A 25,938-nucleotide genomic window follows, 5' to 3' on the forward strand; every position below is an offset into this window, starting at 1 on the left:
AATTTCTACCTTTTTTTTCTGTCAAGATGGGGTGCTGAGTGTACATTAATGAGAAATAAAATGAACTTTTTTGATTTTTAGCAAAAGGCTGCAATGAAACAAAGTGAAAAATTTAAAGGGGTCTGAATACTTTCGTAACCACTGTAAGTGCTCTGTAAGGAGAGTATAGTACTTTCAAATACTGAACAGCCTTCCTGTCTGTCCCATATCTGAGATTGGACTTTGTTTCAATATTTTCAGCAAACAGAAAATCATTAGTTGATGACTCTTGTGCATTTAAAACTAAATAGTATAAACATAATATTCAACCTTTCTGATGTACCTTAAATGTTTGTTTTACCTTAGATATCTTATGTCTTCACAGGCTTGACAAAATAAATTGAATAGTTTTGAAACACAAATGTGAACTCTTGTTAATTTACCATTCCTAAATGCTTTTGATTACTAAAAGCATCCATCTTCTGATCCTGCTACATTAACAGTAATCTTTTATCATTAACATAGTGTTCAATATATTGGTTGTGTACAACATTACATTTGTGGTTTTGGAGCACAACAACAATGCCAAGGAAGGAGGTCAACATGATGCATCATGTGTACCACAGGTATATGTTGACATTGTAAAGAGGACTTCAAATGGATGATCTTTAAGATTACAATAATGTATTTATTGCTCATTATTACTCAATATAACCTTGAACAGGTACAAGGCAGGACCGCACACCAAGATTAGTGAGGTACCAACTCCAAAGGATTGTGTACAAGCTAGCTACAGTAATACAAGGGGGTTGGGACTGTGGTTGATTCAGTGATCAGGTACAGTTGTGCTCCTCACCGGATCACCAGGTTGTGTGGATTGTGGGTTCAGGAGTCGCTGCCCTTGGGCCGTATGGAAACAGGCATTCTTGGTTGTGTATGATTATGATTTTTTCCCCCTTAGTTAAATGAACAGGAAACAACCCATTTGGACTGAAACTCTTGTCTGAGTTGGAATCTACCACACTAAGTTATACAATAACATGGTCACCTGTGCTGCATCTTCCATTCCTGCCATGATGTACAGAAAAGTGCTGGAACAGACAGAGGCAACTTTTTTCCACCCCAGGGGAAATTCAAATTGGAAGGACTGGTGCTCTGATAATGCAAATGCTATTCTAAAGACAGCCATTATTTCATCTCTCAGTTGGTCTGAGTTTCTCCTCTGGGTATAATGAAGACCTCTGGTGAAAAAGACAAACATACAACTTCATTTGTGCATGTTTTGACATGCCTTCGGTCCAAGTATCCTGATCGAGCCCCATTACGTTGAGGGATAGATGGCAAAGGAACCTATTGAAAATAAGCAGACCAAAAGATTGTGACCCTGTTACACTGCGAAGCTGTAAAGAGCTATAACCTCTATAACATAGCTCAATGAGATCTAAAGAACAAGTGTAATACACCTCCATACATGTCAATCAATGTCAAAACATTGAACATGAACACCATCCTGCAACTTTAGTTAAGTAATTCTAGACTCACTTCAATTTGTCATATATAAACTCTTTCGGTCTCTTTGCCTGGCAACAACTGCGACTCTTCTTCTGGATGGGTTTACTTTTTTTGAGCTACATTTCTCAGTTAACTTAGGGTAACATAAACGTTGTCTAGCTATACAACACAACTTCACTTACTGATCTCAGTGATGTGACAGTGGCGGCAGAGCCACTGGAGTGGAGACCTAAAACAAGAGCCCACATTTTGAATGTCAGATATGGCGGCAAAGCCCCAGTCCTCAACTTACTGTAGCTAACGATCGAGCTAACTAAGCTATCTGGGAAAGTTAGTCACATATTGACCACAGCAATGACTTCATAAGAGTCAATTTTATTACCGGTAACCACTAACTAGGTTATGGTTAACTTAGGTTACCTTTTATGAATCATGGGAAGTCCTCACAGGGGATCACAAAACTTTAGCATCAGAGTCACACTGACAAATGTTAGCTAGCTATGTAGGTTAGCTAATGGTAACTCCCTCCAAAATGCATTAAGAAGTTCAAATTAAAACTACTTACCATTAATGGTGTGGATGGCACCGGTGCAACTGCACCTTGGAGTGCACCCCTCACACCTGCCATAACGGCCTGTTCAATCTCTCCTGACTGGAGAGAACCGGCCATGTTTGGGTCCTTTCACCGCGTTTCACCCACTGATCCACGGTCAGTGCTGTGGGCGGGGCTGTGGGCGGGGCTACTGCCAGGAGCTCAGCTATTAGCACATTTTCTAAACATTTCGCTCTACATTCGGCAACCTATTTATATTTAAGATTTATATTTAATATTTAGATTTAACATTATTATTATTTTTTACACATCAACATATAGTTAACAATTACATATAACATGTTTTACAGGAATTTGTCTCAAATGTGATGAAAATGAACTAAATGTGAAGAAAGTGAGCTAAATATTCAAAATATATTTGCTTGCTGGTCACTGGATTTTCTCTGTGAACTGGCCTCTCGTTTTCCCACAGTAAAAATACTTCTTGAAAGCATAGTACCAGCATGCTATGTATTTTAAGTGTAGGAAAGCCTCCTGGGGCTGAACCCACATAGACCATCAGACTCTAGAGAGGAACAGCAGCAGTAGTAATGACAGAAGCTAAATGAGGAATGTGACTAATATCTAATTTTTATCATCTAAATGACATTAAAAACGGCTGCTAAAAGCTCATTTAGCTTATTGATTTTTATCAGCTGTATGTACTGGTGTGTGCTTCCCATACATTAAGACATTTAATCAGGAACTCCTTCGATAAAGAAACGGTGTTAGTGCAGCAGTGTGGAAATGAAAAGCAAATGAGCAAACACGTTGGTATTATCAAAATAGATTTTATTCTAGACCTTGAAATCTGAGTGATATTACAACAGTCAGATCAAGAGGCTGCGGACTGCAACCATGTGAGTGAGAGAGAAAGAGTACAACATAGGTGAGGGCAAAGACAACACAACAAAAAAAATCTGCAAATTGTTATTTACATGTTCCGTGTTATAATACATCAACAATTAAATCCAGATTATATATTTTTTGTTCATTTTGTGTATGTAACTACAAATAAATCAGAATTACAAAAGTTTTGAGAAGTACAAAACCTTCAAGGGCTCTCCAACATAGCAAAGATAGAATTAACGTTAGTACTTTCGGTAGGAACAAAAAATAGCAAACACACTTGAATGCAGTGTAAAAAGCTTATCTAAAAACAAAACATTATAAAATACCATTCCACTGTCATAGACATCATTTGAAATAGTGTCTTTGTGGTACAGTCCAATCACTGCTGACTGTATTAAAGCAAACTTCAAAATAGTCTTAAGCTTCAGTACAAAATTTTTTTAAAACAAGTAACATTCTGAACAAAACCTCTGAAATGGTCCGACGATGTGTGTGTGTGTGTGTGTGTGTATCAAGCCGTTAGCTGTTAGTTATGGCTACGAGATGAGACCTGGAATGCCATGAAGTTGGCTTGGTTCAACTTTGACGTACCCCGAGGAGTCAGACAGGACACTATTCATCCTTATTTACCCACTGAACACTGCACTTTCTGTATCGATTCTGATTCATCTTTAAGAGCATTTTAAACATTAGATGTGTCTACGGTGGCTTGAATAAACACACCTCCCTGTTTCTCCATTTTTAGTCTAAAGTGCAGGAAAAAAAAACACCCTTAAAAGGGCTGCTCCTTTTTATTTTCGCTATGACTGTTTAATGGTATTTTATAAAAACCCATTCCTCATGGTCACGACCCCTGGTGATGCACATCACATGCTGTATTTCAAGCATCTTCAAAAAAAAATTGTCTAAAATCCACCCATAGCATACGAGTGGTATACAAAAGAATCCCCTGTGATAGCACATTTTATATATATATATATATATATATATATATATATATATATATATATATATATATATATATATATATATATAAAATTAATTTATATTTTTTTTTATATGCAGATACCATGTTACATCAAGTCATATGCTTTAAGTCTGCTTTTTAACAACAAGCACAGACTTCAAAACGCCAACTCTGAACACTACAAACAAAAGCGCCTTCTATCCGTGCATAGGCCTCAACACAGCCCGTCTCCATAGTGTGTATGTGTGTGTGTGTGTGTTAATGCTGGGCAATGACTGCCTCACAACAGCAAACCAAAGCAGGGACTGTAGTGTGCACTTGGTCAACACTGGACATGAAAGGTGCACATGTTACAGAGTTAAAGTCAGGACGTTTTTAAGCTGACTGAACGTTGCAAATGACACTCAATCTGACAAACTGTGATATGAACTCCAGCATCGTCAATTAGCTGTTTCAGTTGTGACGTGATGCGAATGTTGAGCCATGTTTAAAAAGGTGCAATCAAAGACCCTGTGCCTGCAGAGGAAGTGATACTCCAGGTGACGTCCTAATGTTTAATGACCAAGCATGGGAAACAGGACACAATTAGAACGGTTTAGTCTTTTTATCATTCAGCAGCGGTTAGCAACAAGCCATTAATTGAGGAAACAAGCACAATATGACTATTAATTGCGGTTATGGGCCTGTTTTCCATCTCTCTCTCTCTTTCCACACAGATCCCAGAAGCTGCACTGATGCCAGAAAGCAAGCTATTTCCTGTGCCAAAGTTACCTGACACAAAAGCACAGCCGTCTATTTGTAATCTTGAGACAGAATCGGGACGAGCTCAGTGACTGACACCTGAAGCTGACTGCACATCAGCGTTAATGTCATTCTGCCCAGCACACTGTTAAAACATGAGATCCACGTGGTGTTTAACAGCTACGAAGATTATCTTTCAGCCTAGAGGTTTTGAAATCGTCAGAGCTCTATATTAACCTGATGAATTGTGAACACCTGAAAACCATTTTTGAGGATAAAAGTTGCAAAAACAAAGGACAGTTCACCCTTTGATTAACTGCTTTATGCTTTTTTTAAAAATGGCAAAAAATTTAACAAACCTATTGGATAAAAATAGAGCTGACAAAATTATAAATCATTTCATCTTCTGAGCTATACATCTGCATTTTTGAACCTTTAAGAGTGCCAAGAAGTGGATGAATGGATCTCCCAATGAGCAGCTTTGCACACCCATTGTAAAAGACAAACAACTCTCAACAGCCCCACACCCACTTCTCTCCCAACCCACATGTAATATAAAACCTACAGAGATCAGTAAAATCCAAATTCAAAACAACAATGTCCACAGGACACCAAATGCTGACATATGCAATATGCACACACCAACAGAGAACAAAAATCTTTATAATTCTGGTACAAAGGATAAAAAGAGGAAAGCAAGAAGAATCCTGGTGTTTTGGTTTGCATGTGATGGATCCAACAAGTTTGTACTGTGTGATAACAGAAATTCTTCCTGCAGGTCTGTGAGAGCAACACAAGAGTCCATACAGACCTGTTGTATGTCTGACGCATGTGCTTAAGAACTGTATGTGGCGAAGGTGTGGTCCTTGTGTGTACATATGAGGGGGAGGAGCGCTCCATTTGGCTGGAATGGCGGGCCATGGCATCTGATGGGACTACAGCAGTGTGGCGGACAGGCAGGGACAGTCAGTCGTTTTGGCTATGTACACATTCGTAGTCGGCCCATGGCTCCCCCAGACGAGTGTCATTTTCTCAGGTCTAATACACAAACCTGGAAAAACAGGAAGGAACAGACAGTTAGACAATTGCTACTTGCTCTGCCACAAGTGTTTCAGTTTCTGCGACGTGAGGCCTCTTACTGGTAGAGGCAGGACAGATGCTTATTTTTCATCAATCAACTAAAGATTTGAGTCCCTTTCACACAACAACTTTCATCCAGGTTTCTTTCGTAAATTTTGAGTGTGAGTCATGTAAATTCAAACCAAAATTTAAACTATCATGAAATGTTGAACTTGTGATTTCTCTCCCTCTAGGCCAGCTGAAATTCTTAGTACAGTTCAGTGCTAGTGTGAACAAAAGCCAGAAGATTGCTGGGCCAAGCACAAACGATAAGGCCATCTTAAGGAAAATGGGTTCTGGCAAAGCATGCAAACCAATCATAAAAGACTGTGGAGGGCCATTAATTATTCTGTGACTTGTTCAGGTGAAGCAATTGTGTGGAACAAGAGTTAAACATTTGAACACCTACAGAAATGTCTGAGTGGAGAAAATTTGTGGGCAGTAGCAGAAACTTTGCCTGAAGTCACCCATCTCCTGTTGAGGTCTTTCACATCATGTCTCGCGCAATGAATTTTACGTGTGGCTAGATATAACACCAAGCCCACACTTTCTGGGCTCGCACCTCAAAATGGCTTCACAAACTATTCAAACCTCGTCAACATTCAGGTACTTGTTCCTAAACCACCTCAGTGCATCTTGGCTGTCTGCTGTTGTGCTGAAATGTGCACTCTGAAGCAGGTTTTCTTCAAGGGTCTCTGTATATCATTCCCTCATCCTGGCCAGTCTCCCAGTCCCTAATGCTAAGAAGCATACCCATAGCATAAAATATTCTCAAAGGGATCTGATTAACCAGTTAGTGAGCAATAGCTTTTTTTTTTGTGCCAAAAAGTAACATTTTTGACACGTCAGATTCTTAAATTATGTCGCTCAGATTCTTTTTTTAGTGTTACTTGGCACACAACCAGATGACTAATATCCCTCTAACCCTGCAGTAGATTCTGTGTAGCTACTCAACCATAAACCATAAAGGCCTGACTCATGGAATGTTGCAGTAACCTCACTGATCGCGGCCCTTCCTGCATGGCTACTGAGTTTGGCCGGACAGTCAAACACTCCTCAAGTAAATGTTTCATAAACCTGTTCCATCTCAAAGGTTTTGTGGAAATTTGGCTTGCACTGGCTTGTACACTTTTCTTAGAGCGTGACATGTTTAGTCATTATGGAGTATTAACATGTAGAAAAATACATTATACAAATAATATATGTAGTGAATACTTGAATAAAAAAAAGGTATAAAGTGTATTTTTTGGCTAAATGGAAGTTATATTGACGATACTTATGTATCATTCCATTGAATATACAGTACACAGCTGAACTGATTAATGAAGGATTATCATAGATGTATTGGTTAAACAGGTACACATGTACTTGATTATTATGTAAAGATTGATTCTTATGGAGTATAGCTACACAAAATGTAGTGCTTTTGTTTTCTCCTGGCATTTTTAGATGCAAAGCCTCTCTGTGAGCTGTAGGTGAAACTCACTCACAGGCTCACGATTAGCTAGGTGCGCTTCAATACGTTGTTTATAGTCATGTGATTCCGATGACGCTCGAAATTCAGAATGAGGCAGGAAGTGAAAGGCAGAGTGGACGAGATGGAGGAAAGCCCGTACTGTGCTAGTTATTGTTCACTCATTGCGTCGTCCCAGTCAACATGTGTGTGAAATCTGGAATCGTCCAATTCATTCTTAAATTATGGCTAAAAACCTGTTTCGGGGTCACAATGACCTTTGACCTTTGAGTCAAGTCTCACATATTCACTGTCCAACCAACTGTGAAATATGGTCACACTCTCCCCATCTGTTCCTGAGTCATGGTGTTGAATAATGGCCAAAAAAGGACATTATGATGTCGCAGGGAAGTTGACCTTTTGGGTAAAAAAAATCACTTCACTGTTGTATCCCATTAAAGGTTCTGTATATGAGATTTTCAACATTAATATAGCAGCAAACAACTATTTGCTGTGTAAAGATATAGTGGAGTAATGGCATGACATCTAACTCTGTGAATTAAGGGTTTATTTCGACCAAACCAGAGTTGGTGAATGTTGGAACAGTGGAAAGATGGTAACAAAGATGGTTTTGGTGAGTTTTATTTTGTTTCTGTCCAGTTTGAATGTAGTGTGTTTTACGATGATCTGCGAGGTAAAATTACCATTGTCCTCAATGGAGTCTGGTAGGCCGTAGCGCCCATTTGTTTTGGTCTGAGATGCTGGTGCTCTAGTGCGAAATTTAGTGGCAGTGAATGTCGCATACCGCTCCTTTAAATATCTGTGTGACATTTTGTCATAATTACTGCATAAATTCTTGAGTTATGGCCAAAAAACATGTTTTATAAGGTCACAGTGACTTGACCTTCATCCATGTGTCTAAGTAGACGTTTGTACCAAATTTTAAGAAATTCCTTCCAGGTGTTTCTGATATATCGCGTTCACGAGAATGGGATGGCTGTGGCTGGCACAGAAGAATCAAAATGTGATGTGTTAATGGTGTTCATCATAGGCTGTTAGTTATTAACAACTTATAGATGGTTCAGTGTGTGAGCAGTGACTCATTTCTACTTATTTCAGACATCAATGGCTAACCAACCCCCCAAACACACTATTGACTGTATTAGTCAAAACGCTCATGTGACTGGATGCACATGTTTTTTCAGATGCACATGACTGATTAATAAAACAAGAAAGCTTTGTGTCTTAAGTCAAGAACTTAACTTTTATTCCCAGCAGAACCAGGTTTGACCCTCAGCGTCAACTCCAAATCTGACCTGGGGCATTTTATTGTGTCACCTTACCTGGGTCAGGTGTGGAAGTTATAAGTACAGGCCGAAGTGAGTGTGAGTGGCTGCTACTTTTAGTAGCGATTGTGATATGTGTGGCGAAGCATTCAGGAAGCACAACTCACCGATCCATCTGATGCGCTGGCTCCTACTTTGTCCCCTGTGGCGTTCCAGCACACCTCGAAGATCCCTCCTGTCCCCCGGTAGCTGTGAACTAAAGCACCCGTCTGAAAAAACACACACATTAGCAATGTTAGGCAACATCTTTATCCTATGTATTCATGCCACCTTTGTACAATTTTGGCTATAATAAAATAGCTAATGTATAATAGTGTGTGTGTGTGGTTATATATTGAAAGTATTATCCCAGACCTGAGTGTTCCAGATGTGGACACACTTGTCAAAGGAGCCGCTGGCGAGGTGCCTGCCATCAGGGCTGAAGGCCACGCTGTAGACGGGCTCCTGGTGGCGAGTCAGTGTGTGGATACACACCCCGCGCTCCACATCCCACAGACGCACCGTTGAGTCAAAAGATGCGCTGGAGAAAGGGAACGAGAAAAGGGGTGAGCTAAGTGTCCAAAAGTCAAAATGAACTGCCATGTATCACACCCGTGAGATACAGTATGTCAAATGGACATGACAGCTCTCATTAAACGGAAACAACCTAATTAATCACGCCTATGCATGAATCGGCTGTGGCTTAGAGGTCATCACGGGTGTGATGTCTCAGATTAGGAAACAGTTGATACATGAAGTGGATTCATGGTAAATGGACTGTACACACCGGTGATGAATCTGAGACAATATCTTGGAAGGCCATCATGACACAGCCATTTCATTCAGTTTTATTTCCATCTTCTATTGAGACACAGAGATACTACTGTCTTTCAGTAATATACTGTGGATGGCATTGTCAATATTTGGCAATTCTGTTTAAGCACCAGAGGATTTTAGGTTTGTTCAGGTGGAAAGCCCACTCTGATCAGCTTGACCCTGTGTTATTTCCTCAGGGTCAGCTGAGCCGCATCGGCCTGCATCTGAAAAGCATTCAAGCTGGCCGTGTGGTGACTCACAACAGTCACAGTCTGCCAACAGCTAAACACATAAATGAGTGCAACTGAGCGACCAGAATAGGCTCTGCAGATGTTATCGGAGTCTGATTCAAACTTATTATGACAGGTAAAACCTGAATATTATTATGTGCAGCCCTGAAGTCATTGTCAAATATTTTATTGATGAAGTTCTATCAAGAAATGGGACTGCTATCAAAATCCGATTAGAGCAGTGAAAAGAGAACTTCTACAAGTTATAAAAAATTCAGCAATACAGATTTATTGAGATCATCTAAGTATCCTGATATCTCCTCATAACTAGGGGGAAATATATAATTAATTAGAAAGAAACTGCAGATTGTTTCTTATTTTTCCAACTTAAGAATGTCATCTTACTTCTAAAAGTACAAAACTGACCTGTAGCATATGACATATAACCTGTCAAATGACACAAGGAGAGTAAGGGTGGTGTTCAGGTGCTGCTTAGTGGTCTCACCTGGCCAGCATGAGGTTGGCGCTAGGGTTGTTGGTCCCAGGGCCTGTGGGGCTCCACTTGATGGTGTAGATTTCTTTACTGTGGGCCTGGAGGTCATGGACACATGAGTCCTGCTTCATACTCCAGATCTATGTCAGAAAGGAAGATGCCAGCTGTTAGTATGGCTTTTATCGCAATGTACATCAACACATTCAATCGGGAACTTGTCTGATAAAGGCCCATTTTTGAGCTTATCTTAGCCATTAAGTGCACTGCATCTGCATGTTGTGTGGACTGACCTTCAGTGTCATGTCATCTGAGCACGAGGCCAGCAAGCTGCCAGTGGGATCCCACTTGATGGCATTCACCTCATTCTAAAGTGAGTAAGATGAGTGTTAGAAAACAAATCAAAAACACAGAATATTTTACAGATATACATGGGCAACAATAGACAATTGAAATAATGTATATTTAGTATATTGATACTTTTATGCCAATTTATCTCAAGGGATCACAATTGTTATAGTTTGTCACAGCTGTAAGGAGGATTTTCCACTGCAAGTCCTAAGTTGTTAGAGTTGTGAATGAACGCACCTTAAGAGCATTAATAACGTTCATCAGAAGCTACAATGAGTCAGAACCAGAATGCATATTAGCTAACCTACAATGCTTTAAGAGCACAAGTGTATTTGGCCAGCAGAGGGTTTCCATTTTCCTCCATGTCAGAAAGAAGCGCTCACACAGGAGTCCTGTCTTACCGTGTGTCCCTGGAAGGTCTTGACAGGTCTGTCCTGACCCAGCTTACACACATGGATGCACATGTCTGTGCTGCAGGAGGCAAACGTGTTGTTGCTCTGCCAGTCTACGTCCAGAGCAGGTGCTGTCGGGAGGCAGAGACAGAGCTTAGTGCTGCTGCAGCAGTGAGGTATGAAGACAGAACATGAGGAGAAAAGATAACACGAATATGGTGGTCTGAATATAGATTTCTTATTGCCACATTGGAGCTGATAATTAACTCTAACAATACTCAGCAGATAGTAAGAACACGCTTTCTGCACATTCATTTAAGGGTCTAGTCTGTCACTATCACACTCCAACAAACCAAACAATGTCAAAATGTTTAAGATAAGTTGGGTTGATTATGGCAGTCAAAGATCTCAGTCACAATGTGTGAAAGGACTTGACGACAGAAATTGAATGTATTATCACTATGGTCTCACTGCAGTTCAGCAAAAGGTAACAAAGACTCCTGCATGAAAAGTCGTGTGGAACAATCCAGCAGACACCTGTCACTCACCCGAGTGGAAAGGAAATTGTTGCTTTGCCTCTCCCGTGTGGGCGTCCCAAATAATTGTGGTCTGTGTGAAGGAGGAGATTGTCATTATTTATACTACACTAGCTTGTGTTAGGGAATCAATAAAATATCATATATATAGAAAATATAGAAAAAGTCCTTATCTAAAAAATACTGCAAGTTACACTCAGCTGACCTGAATAATGTGCAGAAGTTGGGGAGATATGCAGGAAAGTTAATATCTCACACACACCTAAGGCCTTTTTATACCTCCAAGACATCAGCACTAGGTCACTAATATGTATGCTGAAGGTGTTATTATATGTCAGTGCACTAGATGGCAATGTTGAACAATATCCATAAATTGTTGTCATTTTGTGACAGGACGTGAGCATGTCTAACTGATTTTAAGTGGTATAATAAAGCAACTAAACTATCCATAACTTCTATATAGCCCTTTGATGTACTTTAGCTGTATGACCAAAAAGAACCCATGAAACGTTCAATTTAAAGCAGTATTAACTATTTTTTGAGACCACTTTAAAGGCTAAAGGCCATAACAACAAAACAATGAGTTAAAAGATACGATCCATAGAGCTAAAGAGAAGTACAGAGTTGGGTGATAATTCTCTGTGGGTTTATCACCACAAGTGACCCCTTTCACATTACACAGTTATTTCATCCAACATTAATATAAAAATATTGATTAGTGCAGCTTTAAAATCCTAGAAAACGGTTGATTGCTGGAAAACTACTTTTACAGTACAGCAGCAAAAGCATAAATTAAAAAATGAAACCCTCACTTTTTTTTTTTTTTTTTTTTAAATCAATCCCATCTGCCTTGTCAAACTGATCTCACATTTAGGATCATCCCTCAACATCCTGTTTCCATGGGAAATATGTCACATTTTAGTAAAGGTAGCTTTCAAGTGGTAACTCTGAATAAGGAATAAGTGCAATGCTCACATGGTCACCCCAGACACATTTCTCAAACTTAATCAACTCTAAAATCCAAAGCTTATAACAATGTGCCTTACCTTATCTACACCAGCACTAAGGATGAAGTTTCCTTTCTTATTCCACTTGAGTGCAAATATAGGACCTTTATGCTGACCCAAAGTACTGGCCAGGTTACCTGAAAATACAAAAAACACAACGCAACTTAGAAAGAGAGCAAAAACATTTCACCTTTCTTGCAAAGCTATGATGTAGTAGAAGGTAAGAATCTTACCGTCTTTTGTCCATATTCTAGCAAATCCATCATATGAGCCTGTTGCTAGCAACGTTCCCTCACTCTGAAATAAAGAGAGAGACGATTCTCATTAGTTTCAAGTCGGTTGCACTCAGTCTTTCTCAGTTTCATTTGCATATTCTGATTCAGGTAGAATTGTGCCTGATTTTACAGATATATTCCACTTTATTAAACGAGGTTCACTTTAAGAAGTAAGCAGTTAATGACAGATAAAAAAAATAATGCTGATTTGGCATTGTACATCGACTTGTACTAGTCAGGGAAAAGAATGTTTGCAGCTGAGCAGCATAAAAGGCCTTTTCCCCCATGAGAGTGACTCGCCCCCATATATCTGGTTGGAAGGAATGCCTTTGGCAGAAGTAGTGGTCAGAGACACACATACACACACAGACCACTAGATTAGATTACTAAAAACTGCACTCAGTGGAACATACAATCATACTGTTTAACCACACACACACACACACACACACACACACACACACACACACACACACACACACACACACACACTCACATTCCAGTCTAGTGAGGTGACGTCTTTGTTGCTGGGTACGTCTTGGCCCCCTTCCCGTATGCAGTGCCTCAGAACCAGCTGGGTGGATCCGCCTGTGCTGTTCTCACTCAGGTTCCAGATCCGTGCTGTTGAGTCCCCAGACCTGCCCGAGTCAATACACACACACACACACACACACACACACACACACACACACACACACACACACACACACACACACACACACACACAGAGACAATCAACCAACATTAGGCACGTAACATAAATTAGATTTTTAAAATCAGTACTGGAAATGGTATAAAACTGACCATCGTTGCTCTTGAGTAGGGTTGGGGTTTGAAAGCATTTTATCGAACCTGAACCCAGTATCAAATCCGAAATCTTTTTAAATCCCTATCAAACCTTTTCACATCATCTGTTGAGGAAAAAGGAGAAACAAATTTTACAAGCACAAAACTCATTAACGGTTACGTGGTTTGTGTGGATGTTTGCACCTTTTGCTGCCTCTCTTAAATTACGGAACCGTGCCAGAAGTAATTGCATTTTTCGCCATTTTGAGGGGTGTGCGTTGCTTATGAGCAGGACTGTTAAATATACAGTATATGTACCTAGTCGAATACTCACCTGTTGTGTAGGCTACTTTTATAAATGAGCACTAAATTGTTGATTTAGGTAGGAGAACGTTTAATGACATTTTAGATAGACGATAAATCATTCTGGCCTTGATTTTGTTTTGTTTGGCAAAGTTAAATAACTTCCTACTGACAAAAGGCTTTGATCCATGTGCTGTGAAGGAAATTAATTTCATGCATGTTAATTATGGCTTAGGGTAAGGGTCATTTTACCATTGCACAAAGCCTATCCTGGGCTGGGTGTTCATGGGGCAATGAACTTATCACACAAATTCACACTATTCACCTATTTCTCACACGTTAATAACTTATTTTTTGCAAATACTGCACACTCAGCCACTGAGATACTACAACAAGCCTTTGACAAATTGCAAGATGCATTCATTTGAAATTCGTCCTGCATGTAGGCAAGACTAAATACATGCTATTTTCTAAAGCCAGAGATATTATGGACAATAGATTGCATATTACCACTATCAATGGACAGAGTATTGAGAAGGTTTCAGAGTACAAATATCTTGGGATCTGGCTGGATCAAAAAGTTACATTTAAATTTCACATTGACACACTTGTCAGCAAGCTACGACAAAAAATCTGTACAGAAACAGAGCTAATTTTCCAAAGTTCAGTAAGAAGCGGACAATTGAGGCCGTCTTCTTGTCAGTTTTGGATTATGGTGATGTTATCTATAGACACACCTCTGCCTCCACTCTTAAGCCGCTAGATTCAGTTTATCACTCTGCCTGAAGACTTAACTGGTGACTGTTATTCTACTCATCATTGCATCCTGTATGAAAAGGTTGGGTGGGCATCTCTAACAGTAAGACGTGACAGGCATTGGTTTCTATTTATTTATAAAGCCCTTAATGGCAACTTGCCACAATATATCACCTCCTTATTAAACTAGTCCCACAGTCACCATTTGACTCGATCTAGTGATTGGTTGAAGCTTGATGTCCTGCGTGCAAGCACTAAATTTGGGAAAACTGCTTTTGGTTTTTATGCTGCACACATTTGGAACATTTTACAACACACACTAAAACGTAACACATTTGTATCTATAGGTCAATTTAAAACCATGATTACAAACTTGAATGTAATGTTTTTAACGGTGTTGTGTTGCTGTCAGTTTGTTTGTTTTCTCATTACCTATTTTTTGTGTGTATTTATTCTGTTTTGTACTCGAAATGAGCCCTCAATGATTCCTCATCTGAAAGTGACTTGTAAAGGGCAGACTAGCTGGTGCATGTTGTCCAATGACATGTATCTTTGCTTCTTTTCGATGTGTCGGACTGCTCAGAAATTTAGGGATCTCCCCTGTCCGCCATGTTGAGAAACATACTGGGAAGTATGGGTAGAGAAATAAACGCATGACTTCATCGAAAGAGTTGTTTTAATGAGAGGATTTGTTTGAATTGAGGACTAACAAAGCGTTTTGATTACGTTGACCCTCAAAATTGATATTATATTAAATCATATTAAATCAATATTTGTGGTTTTGCCCAATCAGCTAAGAGGTGCATAGTGTTCACAGAACCCAACCCTACTCTTGAGGCTGTCTGGTTTTGCTAAAGCCAAACAACAAGTAGTGCAGACTGCTTAAGATGGTGGAACTGCAACAAACTTCTTGGTTTGACATGCAGCACTTCAAGTCCACCATTAACCAAAGAATACAAGGTGGTACTCAACAACCAACATAATTAATAAAGCTGTCCCCTCTTAGTCGACTGATCGGTCAGTAGTCTTGGTTGACTAATGACTGCTTAATTGATCTTTTGTACTTTCTGTTCAATAAGTAAAAATAATAACAATAATAAGCCTTTCTTAATAAGCGTTTTTACTGGAAAATCCATCACATCTCCAGCATGTGAAATATGCTTTGCTCTTGAATAAACACTACATTCTTCTGCATGATTGCATTCGTCTGGAGAAGGGTAATGACACTGAAAAAACAATGACTTTAGTCAACAAAGATTTGTTTAGTGGTGATAAATAGGGAAGGACTTTTGAATACAAGCGTACTCTCCTCATACACAAGTTTTCTCTGAACAAGACAAAGTTATTTTTTAACCCTATTTGTTATTTAAATGTTTTGAAAATTTGCTAGCTGACCAGTAACAAAGATTTTACTTTATATCAACTCATGAAGGTCAATTTAGATTAAACAAGTAAACCTACTCTTGGCCACAAACAGGACCAGAGGGACTGATTAGAACAGTTGCTGCTGTGTATTTTCAAATCATTATGCTGTCATTAAAAAGGAATGTGTATTAAATGTCAAAATGTGCTAATAACATGACTAACGTGTATTAAATAAACCAATGCATTACTCAACTTGACTGTCCCAGTAAGAATGCCATGCTATTCTAGACACTGCATGACCAGGACAAACCACGGGGAAGAGAGGTGATGTGGAGATACTGACCCAGAGGCGAGGAGGTCGTTCACTGGGTTCCAGGCACAGATAAACACTTCGGATTCATGGCCCCTCAGGACCATGGCTTTACTCTGGGGGATTTCCACGTCCCTGTCCACCTCCATCATCTCTGAGTGGTGATCTACAGGAAGCAGTATGTAAACAAAAAGTTTACATAACAGTATTCATTAACTACTGTCCTAATGTTCTGAAGGTAAGGAGGATGCAACTGCAATTTTCAAGGGTAATGGAATATAAACAAGATGTGATGAATCACCGCTTCTGGTAAAATAGCCTTTTACTTTTAAAATGAATTAACAGTGTTTCCCCACACAAAGGCTTTATCTGAGTGGACCAGCAAAGTATATTAACAACCAGGCAAGCAAACTTCCAACATCCATTTTAACAACGGCAGAGGTTCATAAGAACAGTCTGACATCATGTAATTCCCTATGAACCAGACCAATTCCACAGCATTGCACGGTCACGTCATTGTCTGATCTTGTTAATTCAAACAGAATGTGAGCAAAATAAAAAAGTGTAAAAAAAGTTATCGAGCACATGTAAAACACTGCAAGTTAGTAAGCTACGGTTGGACTCATCTTTAGCCCGTGAGAACCTGAATCTACCCCTCAGTAGCATCTATAATTTGATTCGGAGGCCCTGTGTGTTATAAGACGTTGGGAAAAGGAGGTTCTGAGAGGAAACATCCAGACCACATTTTTCCTTTTACGCTAAAACAAATAAACAATTACTTTAACAGACATTTTACACAAAACAAAATCCCAAAGTTGTACTGCAGCTCTCATGAGTAAGGCAAATAGTGCGTGTGCACACACACATACGGTACACACACACACATTTTCTCTAAAATAGCATACCGTAAATTCTCAAATAGTGCAAACATATGGTGATCTTGTAGAATATGAACTACCCAACAGTATATAAAGTAGTTAAAACAGTAAAATGCAACATACACATTAATGCAGCAGTAATATTAATCCAGAAACATCATATAATAATAAAAAACTGACAGGGACCATTTTACTTCGCAATAAGTAGGCTAAGTAAATGTTACTATAATACACACTTTTACCTTAGTAAGGTTTTGAATGCAGAGCTTTTACTTGTAGTGGAGTATTTTCACAGTGGTGTTGGTATTAGTACTTTTGCTTAAGTAATGGACCTGAATACTTCTTCCACCTAAGGTTAGCACACCCACAGCCTAACTGCGCCTGTGTTACCGGCCAAGCCTTACCCTTTATGGAAGGTAGCCTTGTGGGTAACCAGCGGTATTGTTGTGAAAGCCTTTCCCTTATGTTACTTTAGTCAGCCATAAAGTGTGTAGATGAGCTCAGGTTGCAGTGTAATAGTTACTGGACGGCTGTGTGTTGTGTTTGCTGCCACAGAAAATAAATAAAAAGCTCCTGTTTTGTAACAGTGTTACAGCATCTTCTTATACTCTTCACAGCGGAGTTGGTCCAGAACAGCTAGATAGCAGTTTCAAATCAGGCTAAAGTCATTAGCCTAAAACCAGAGGGCTCCCAAATAAGTTTTGGAGCTGGAACCGCGGGTAGAGTAATCAGAGCAATCAGATGATTGATGGCGTTCTCTCTTATGATTTTTTCCCCCCACAGCGGTAAAAAAAAAAAAAAACAACTTTTAAAGTCAGCTGCTAACTAGCTAGCTGTTCACAGTCTGGACCAAGTGCTGCAAAGAGCAGAAGATGCCGTAGTAACGTTACACAAACAGGGACTTTTTATTTCTTTTCTGTGCTAGCAAACACAACACACAGCCTCTCACTATTATACTGCAACCTGAGCTTATCGACACACTTTATGACTAACTAAAGTAATGTAACTACCCCTCAGTGGCGACCAGCGGAAACACTGAAAACTTGAATATGACGATATGGTCATCTCCTACATCGCACATTAATTTATATTGGAATATATCAAATATATTTGAGATATCACCCAGCCCTAGGTCATACCGTCGAGCCCTACTTTGTATAGTTTAAGTCTTTTGTCCATTTCTGGAATTACATAAAAGGTGTCAACTTGGCCTCTTTCTGCTTTGGCATTATCTAACATCACACGTTGTATTTAACTGTCTGCAGCGCAGTGAAATTCGCATCCCTGACACACACACATTCAAGTGAAAGGGGAAAGAAATACACAGTAACAAATCAAAAACCAGATAAAGGGGTAAATCCCAAACAGCTTACACAGCAAGCATGAATCCATTACGTTGAGGTATTTACTCAGGAATAACATCCTGCATAAGAACATAAGAATTTCTAGAATTTGGCCGGCCATTTTTTTCACCCAAACACATCTGTTTGTTAAGGGACTGATTCAGAGATAATTTACAACCATGAGCTAGCTTACTGGCTAAAGCATGGGATCCGTTTTCCTCCCCGTTGGCAGCGCCTTCTCCATTCTTGGTGCTTCCCTGGGGCCCTGTGCCACTGCCACTGCCTGCCGCCGCCGCCGCCTGCTGCTGCTGCTGGGCCAGCTTGTCCCTGTAGGCCTGCTGCCTAGTCTGGACTACATCTGGCATCACAGCATCGATCAGAGACAGCGACTCGATGGGCCGCCCATCAAATAAGGTCCCATCCTACAGAGACAACATGCAAGTTTATATATTCACATTATCCTTCAGATTATCCACCAAATTCACCACAATGCATAAACCAACAGACAAACTTGAGTCAAAATATAAAGCTGACAGTGCACTTCTTCTTGCCAATATATTGTAAGGTTACACTAATTAGTAGTTGACAGTTTAAAGATGGAGCCTGACCTCATTGATGCTGACTTCAGCCTCCACATACTGCAGGCCCTTCTGGATGATGGAGATGAGGGCAGCAGGGGGCACCAGGGCTCCATTGATGTTGGACTGGCTGATGTGGCTCTCTATGCCAAAGGTGAATGCTGAGTGGGAGAAGCCTGGAGGAGGCATGGATCATTTGGAAAGTAGGATGGAGTCAAAGTTCGCAGAGAGTCAAGAGCAGTATATAATATTGCATTTGAAATATTTTTTTAAGTAGGAAAACAAGTGCAATTCACAGCAAATACAACTGCATGCAGAGAAGTATTTGCCCAAACAAAACTCTTTGTAAGACTTACCTGACTCTTGCAGGTATCTGTAAACCAGGAAATTGACCTCATCACTGCTTATGCTCATTTTTAGTCCTGGTGATTAAACCATTGGGTCAGCACAGGATAGGAGCCTGTAAAAGCAAACCACAGAGAAGGGAGTCTTGCTTAATTGAGAGTGGATGGTATCACACAACACAGAGCTGAGTTGAAGGGAGATTTTAGTAGTATCTTCAAAGTATCTTCATCACTCAAGTGCATTAACATCCCACAGAAACATAAATGGATAGTAAAAAGTAAAATGACATGCAAGGGCACTAAGCCAGGTGCAAAAGAATGCCGTTACTAACTATGTACTTCACTACCACACTGGTACACACAGTGAAAACAGAGAAGAGGAATAGGTTAATAAAAAGCATCACCTTGCTTGACCTTGATCCTGCGACTTCAAAACAGAAGTAGGCAAACACAAGCTGTGATCCGCCATTTGATAAATAATGATGTTTCGTTCCTCTCTGCTTCTGTTGGCTGCAGAAGCTTCCTGGTTTTGGCAGAGCACCAGTTTCCATTCATTAACCTACAACTGGAAATAATTACTAGCCATCTTCATGAGGCAGGCTGGGTATTTTAGCCTAAAACGTCTGGAATAGATGGGCTTTAAACCTCAGCAATAACAGATCCTACAGTGCTTGCGTCGGGGCTCCATATTTATTCATGCAGAACCCGCACTGTTTAAATGGGACTGTGGAAATAAACAAGGGGTCTGGACAGGGGACAGAACCTCTACTGTTTCCATCATGCCAGCCCGCTGAAAAAGTCAACATGTCTCCTGCCGCATCCCAGAGGCTGAGATCCAAGACAAACTGAACCAAGAGGCCTGGAATCTAGTAGAAGTCCTTCAGCTATCCCTAACAAGATGGTCAGAAAGTCCTGATAGCTAGTGTTTCTCACACTGAAACACCAGAACTCCACAAATGGCTTGATCAAATCTGAATACTTCACAAAAAACTTCTATTTAGGATGACACCAACAATAAATAAATAATCCTTCCACATTAAACACAGCATGATTCCAGCAAAATATGTGCTTTTTCCACTGCACCAGTACTGTACTCATGCTCTTACAGTGTGTTGTGTTTTTCCATTACATTTTGTTTAAGGTTCAGTATGGCTGTGGTGCACTATAAGCATGTTGATATAGCACTCTTTCATATCTTGACACTAGCCTTTTGAAAGGGTCCCGGCAAATGTCATCACCATGCAAGTGACGCAGGAGCAGTGAACAGGGTCAGAGCTCACTTACAAGAATAAGTTAACCAATTCATCTGGTTGACATGGCGTCCAATATTTGACTGCTTTGTGAACAAAGCAGATCAATAGCTCCGTCAAGAGCACAGACACATCACTACCTATATCATTTTGCTTTTCAAAAAGACAGACAGCTGCTACCTAGACACAGGACTTAAACATGCAAATGACATATCCTACACAGCCTAATTAGCAGCTAGCAGTAAGAGTGGGGTCAACACAACAAGCAAATTATTATAAGAATTGCTCAGTTTACTTTTAAGTATATGGTATAATTTTAAAGCTTTTCAACTTTATAGTTCAGAATCATAACTCCCAAAGATTCAGGGCAATGAAGTAGCTGTCTGTCAAACTAAGATTGGCTCAAGCAGCTAGAATGGAGAGCTCTAAAGATATTTAACTCATTGACCGTAGTCACGCATAATCAGAAGTCCAGACCACTTTTAAACGGTGCCGTTGTATGTCTCGCTCTGAGTGAGTCTGCATTTCTTGTACAGATAACTGACTGAGAACGATGCTTGGTACAATCTCGGTTAAGTGGCAAAACTCAAAATATTTTTCAAATTTTATTTGAAATTGGTTAGAAAATGTACTAACTTCAAGTTCACTTTTCCAGCAGCAAGATTCACTTAGTCACTGATGAGCATTAGAGTCAAGCTGTGGATTCTTTATGATTATGAATACAGTTGAACAATGTTGAACAGAGTATCAAGTGTGTTTCAATATGTGATTTAAGATGCAATTAATCGCAAGAATTTTGAGATTAAAAACTTAAAAAAGTCAGATATGGCCGCACCAGTTAATCTTTTAATATAGGTGTTCTTTGAAAGTAGCTATGACATTCATAAATACTAGTGCAGTGCCGTTCAAAATGTGCCTGTTTTCCCAATTATCATCAACCTGCAGAGCCGGAGCGCCCCCGCAGTTCCAGTCGCAGCAGATCCGGACCCACAGTTTTAGACGTACGTATGCGCCACCAGTTTTTTTAAACTTTATTAACAATGCAGTAATATTACAAATGCCACCAGTTTTAGACTGTTTATGAAAGTGTTTCCAAATTACACACCTAAATTAATATTATTAATAATATTAATAATGATAATAAGCATTATTGTTATTTCTGCTTCTTTATTAAGACATTTAATTGACAGAATGTAGGCCAAAGACACACTTGAAAAGCTAAATGTATAATCGTTTTACTAACTAAAAAGTTTTTCATCCAGACATAACAGTGAATGAATGAAATCTTTACTGCTATATCATTACTATTGATAAAATTAATGAATTCATGCTGAAGCTAGTCAGCTACCCCAAGCTATAGCTGGTTCCCAGGGCTTCACAAAGCGTAGGCTGACATTATTCACTGAAGGAAGCTAGCTAACGTTAGCTTAATAACATTAAGTTAACCACTGCGTAGGGTTATCAAAATGTCAACATTAAACTCAAATTAGCTGACCCTAACCCTTCTCCTCTCTCTACATGGCTCTGGATAAAACATAGTCAACGACATTTAAACTCGCACGTGCTTACGTTTACAAATGTGGGTCCGGAACTGCTGCGTCTAGAACGGCAGGGATTCTCCAGCTCTGCAGGGCGATGTTTCTCAGCTTTCTCGAGAACCGCTCATCTAAACTACTTCCCACTCGACACTGCACTTCCTTGGGACCTCAGCAATACACCCACCCACCCAAGTGTGAAGTCGATCAGATGAATGGATGTGGAGAAAATCGAAGGACAGACATACAGACAGAGACTCCTTCCTTTATAATCAGATGTTCCAAAAAAATAAAAAATAAACTATTACTACACACTCTTAACCAACATAAATTTGGTTCAAAGCCATTGTTTCAGAAGTGCAGTTTACATAGTTGCACATCTATGTTTTGAACAGAGTCCCATATGATACAAATTTCAACAGAAAACCAAAGTGTACTGAACCAGTGCCACACTCCACCAAACCTTGGGTACTGTACATCAATTCAGCAGTGGAACCACCACACTAATAAAATGACTCAGACCAATCTTATGATCCCAAAACAACAATGAAGGTAGGTGCCTTAATTCCTGTTCTAGTAGGATATATTCTCAACAATCACTTCTCCTGCACTTAACCTCAGCTTATTGTTGAAACAAGGCATACAGGATATTCATTACATTTACAAGCAAGCAAACTGTTCTGGTGGTAACTGATTAAAGCTCTTGATTACTGCAACAGTTATGTAAACAACTGGGTTATTTTAGGTATTTTAGGGAGGACATTTCAGTAAGCATAATTTGTTAAACTTTGTTCCGACCTTTTTTTCCCCTCCCACTGGTAGGATACAAATTCTAAATTACAGCCACCCTCTTCTCTTTATGACTCCTGACACTTTGCCATAGCAATGTGATCTTCCAGACAGCAATATAAGTGTGCAGCCATAGAAAGGAGCAAAACAAAATCTATACATGTGGATAAAAACAATAAAGGTGTGACATTAAACAGTGAGATACACTACCCATGTGATCAAGATGTCTTCAGATGCGCATCACAGCTCTGTTGTCCTTAGCAAGAACTCTCAGCCCCTAAGAGGAAAAGAAAGAAATTGAATGCACCTCTTCCAACTCCTGAATTATAATTAAGCATAATTAGGAGTGAACATCACACATCTATATCATATTAATGATAAAGATGTCTCCAGTGTGAAATCACTTGCACTCTGTGTACAACTACATCTTGAATTGCAGTATTAGTATAATTAGGCCAAAAAAATAAATAAATAAATCATTATTTCCATTCAATAGTCTCCTTGGTGTGCTTTTTACATTTCAGACCACCTCCCACCATTTACTGTAGTTTAGTAATCTGCCCCGACTTTCAAAGTAACGCATTTTGCACATTATTATGCGTTTAAATCTTGTTAAGCAGCACAAGAACCATACGGGCCCTGTCAAATATTCACAGAAGATAAGTGTGTTTTTTTTAATCAGTGCCGTGACAAATTACCTTAATTAGAATGGCCATTTTGGCAGCAGTGTGTCAGTGAGTGGGTGAAAAGTCAGCCAGAGGAAAGTGTTATGAACAAAGGGGCGTGTCACAAAACAATAAGAGAAAGTGGGTCAGCAATGTAAAGAGCCAAACCAGCCAGTGGATATTTGTGCTATGCATGGTGTAACTATCCCTGAAGGATAGTAATTAAAGGGGAAGTACATTGTATAAAGGAAATTAATCACAGTAAATATACAGTACATTTTACACCTTCAATATTAATCAACATCTCACTTCTGGTACTGGGGCCATGGACTGTGGTGTTTTAGTCTGTTCTGTATGCAGCAACTCACTGACATTGTTTTGTCGCCATTTCAGAAGAAAAGTCGTCTATGTGACTGTTGGGCCTGGTTCAGCTGCCCCTCCTCAGGTCAGATTGATTTCGTGTTAGTTAAATAAATGCAAGTTATGTCACCACGTTAACCTGTCGGTAGCTAAATTAGCAAAATAGCATGGCAAGCTACTTGCGGAAATACACTGCCCATCCCCCATACACGGTGGTGCCTGAATGGGCTCAACAAACTACAGTGTGTATGTTAACCAACACGCTGCTTGAGGCAGGGAGTCACCAGCCCCCGCTTGTGCCGATGAATGACTTAAAAAGCACGTTTTTTAATGTAAGCCAAGTCTGAATCAAATACCCCTTCTTCTATCAATGCATCGCAGCCCTGTATCTATGAAGTGTAACAATCATTTAACTCACTACTGTTGTGATGTAACGTTAACTGTAGGCTGACGATTGTCCACATGTCATGGGTCACTGAGTGGATGTACGGGGGAAATGGGACAGTAGCATTCTAGATAATTGTCAAGTAAATACGCATTACTTGCGTTTTCTTCTTATTTACCCCACAAACTAATGTAATTAGCAGTTTATTATTTACGACCCGTATTAACGCGGTACCCAATCTGCACTGACATGATGAGCTAGGTAACGTTAGCTCACTGGCTAACACGCGAGTTAACATTAGTTTTGCCTTGGCGGCGGCCGTACCCGTCCCCACACATGCCAGTCAGGCAAGGCGGTCTAAGATGTCGTTAATTTGATGCTGGTCGCCAACAATTAGCTACCAAACTAATGCAGTTAACACTATATAGGTTAGCGTTGCTTTGTAGAATTGTATGTAACAACCGACTACAATAACGTTAAGTTAGCTTCTTGGAAATAGCATTTCTGACGAGTATCGTGAGATCGTCAACTCGCTATCACTCCAAACCTGCTAACAAGCTAGCTAGCTGGCTAACACTAGCATGCTATGTTAATGACAGTGTTGCTATAATCTCGTACCTACTTGGATATAACCTTTCAATAGACGATATCTTCCACAGTTCTTGTGTTCAAGTCAAACCATGTTATCTCTTTAATCGATTGCAAGAAACATCGTTTTCGCACATGTAATAACTATCGTTAGGTTATAATATTTAAACTAAAGCCAGGCGGTAAGAAGCCAGCAACGGCTTCAGACATTCGACACAGTGGAAGGACCTGACATGCAAAAATGAGCTGACTGTAACTACTGTTGTTTCAAAGCGCCACTCTCTAAAGCTCAATATAACGATTAACCCGTGACGACGGCAGTATACAATGTATTCACCGTCTCCTCTGTCGAATACGGCAAAGTGAGTGGGAAACCTATCTAAGAATACTAGCTAACATCTATATTAATTAACAGCGTTTTTTTCAAATTTCTACCGAGCGTAACTGGTATATAAAGCTATATCGTTAACTAACCTATTTTACAAATGCACCAAACAACACCTCGTGGTTTGCTAAAGCTGAAGGCCGTCCTCAGGCGTTGATTAAATATTTGCTCGTGGTCCGTTTGACAGGTTCACAGCAAAATGGAGCCACATTTCCTCGTTGAAACCGACCAATGAGAGGGAATATGAAAAAAAAAATGCCGAGGCCTCTGGAAGTTTGTCCCGCAGCCAAGCACCAGTCATAACAACAGTGTCCTCGCCCATCCCCCACTACACCTCATTTTTGCCTGTCTGGTCACCACTAGCCATGGATTAATGACACCCCACCCCCTATCCTTTGCTCAGTCATTCAGACTGGGAAAGTCAACAACAAGCTTACATCATCATTGCAATCTGTGTTTTACACTGATTTTTTTTTTTTAGCTGAATACATAATCCATAATCGTATTAATTTCCTCAGTGTTCCCAACGAAGATGATAGCCTGAAAGCCTGATGATTTAAGATTTACCTTCATTATTCAGTATATTGTACCTAGTTTGACTGTGATTAGTGACTGTGCAGTGGCTGCACTGCTTCAGGCTTTTCCAATGTGAGATGATGACATATCATGAAATGCAGAATT

At 39.8% G+C, this 25,938-nt stretch overlaps 1 protein-coding gene and 1 long non-coding RNA gene across 8 annotated transcripts; both read right to left on the minus strand.

Moving 5' to 3' along the window:
* Positions 1-572: 572 nt before the first annotated feature.
* LOC122886647 lies at positions 573-2,205 on the minus strand. Its single transcript, XR_006380406.1, has 3 exons — positions 2,057-2,205; positions 1,674-1,720; positions 573-1,329 (listed from the first exon to the last, which is right to left on the minus strand). It is a non-coding gene; the product is annotated as an uncharacterized LOC122886647 (long non-coding RNA).
* Positions 2,206-4,160: 1,955 nt separating this feature from the next.
* On the minus strand, positions 4,161-25,585 carry tbl1xr1b (tbl1x receptor 1b). 7 transcript variants are annotated; one of them, XM_044219053.1, is made up of 16 exons: positions 25,374-25,580; positions 23,085-23,151; positions 19,313-19,416; positions 18,987-19,132; positions 18,572-18,800; positions 16,191-16,323; positions 13,134-13,275; positions 12,596-12,659; positions 12,402-12,499; positions 11,368-11,428; positions 10,829-10,950; positions 10,370-10,444; positions 10,092-10,219; positions 8,916-9,081; positions 8,669-8,770; positions 4,161-5,694 (listed from the first exon to the last, which is right to left on the minus strand). In XM_044219053.1, the coding sequence occupies exons 3-16, from the start codon at positions 19,368-19,370 to the stop codon at positions 5,668-5,670; spliced, it is 1,551 nt and encodes a 516-aa protein (XP_044074988.1). In that variant the 5' UTR covers positions 19,371-19,416; positions 23,085-23,151; positions 25,374-25,580; the 3' UTR covers positions 4,161-5,667. The 7 variants fall into 7 exon arrangements, with proteins under 7 accessions (XP_044074988.1, XP_044074983.1, XP_044074984.1 ...); XM_044219048.1 differs by having other exon boundaries at positions 25,347-25,580; XM_044219049.1 differs by having other exon boundaries at positions 24,907-25,580.
* Positions 25,586-25,938: the final 353 nt, after the last annotated feature.

This window comes from Siniperca chuatsi, linkage group LG13 (genome assembly GCF_020085105.1).
Source record: "Siniperca chuatsi isolate FFG_IHB_CAS linkage group LG13, ASM2008510v1, whole genome shotgun sequence".
NCBI lineage: Eukaryota > Metazoa > Chordata > Actinopteri > Centrarchiformes > Sinipercidae > Siniperca > Siniperca chuatsi.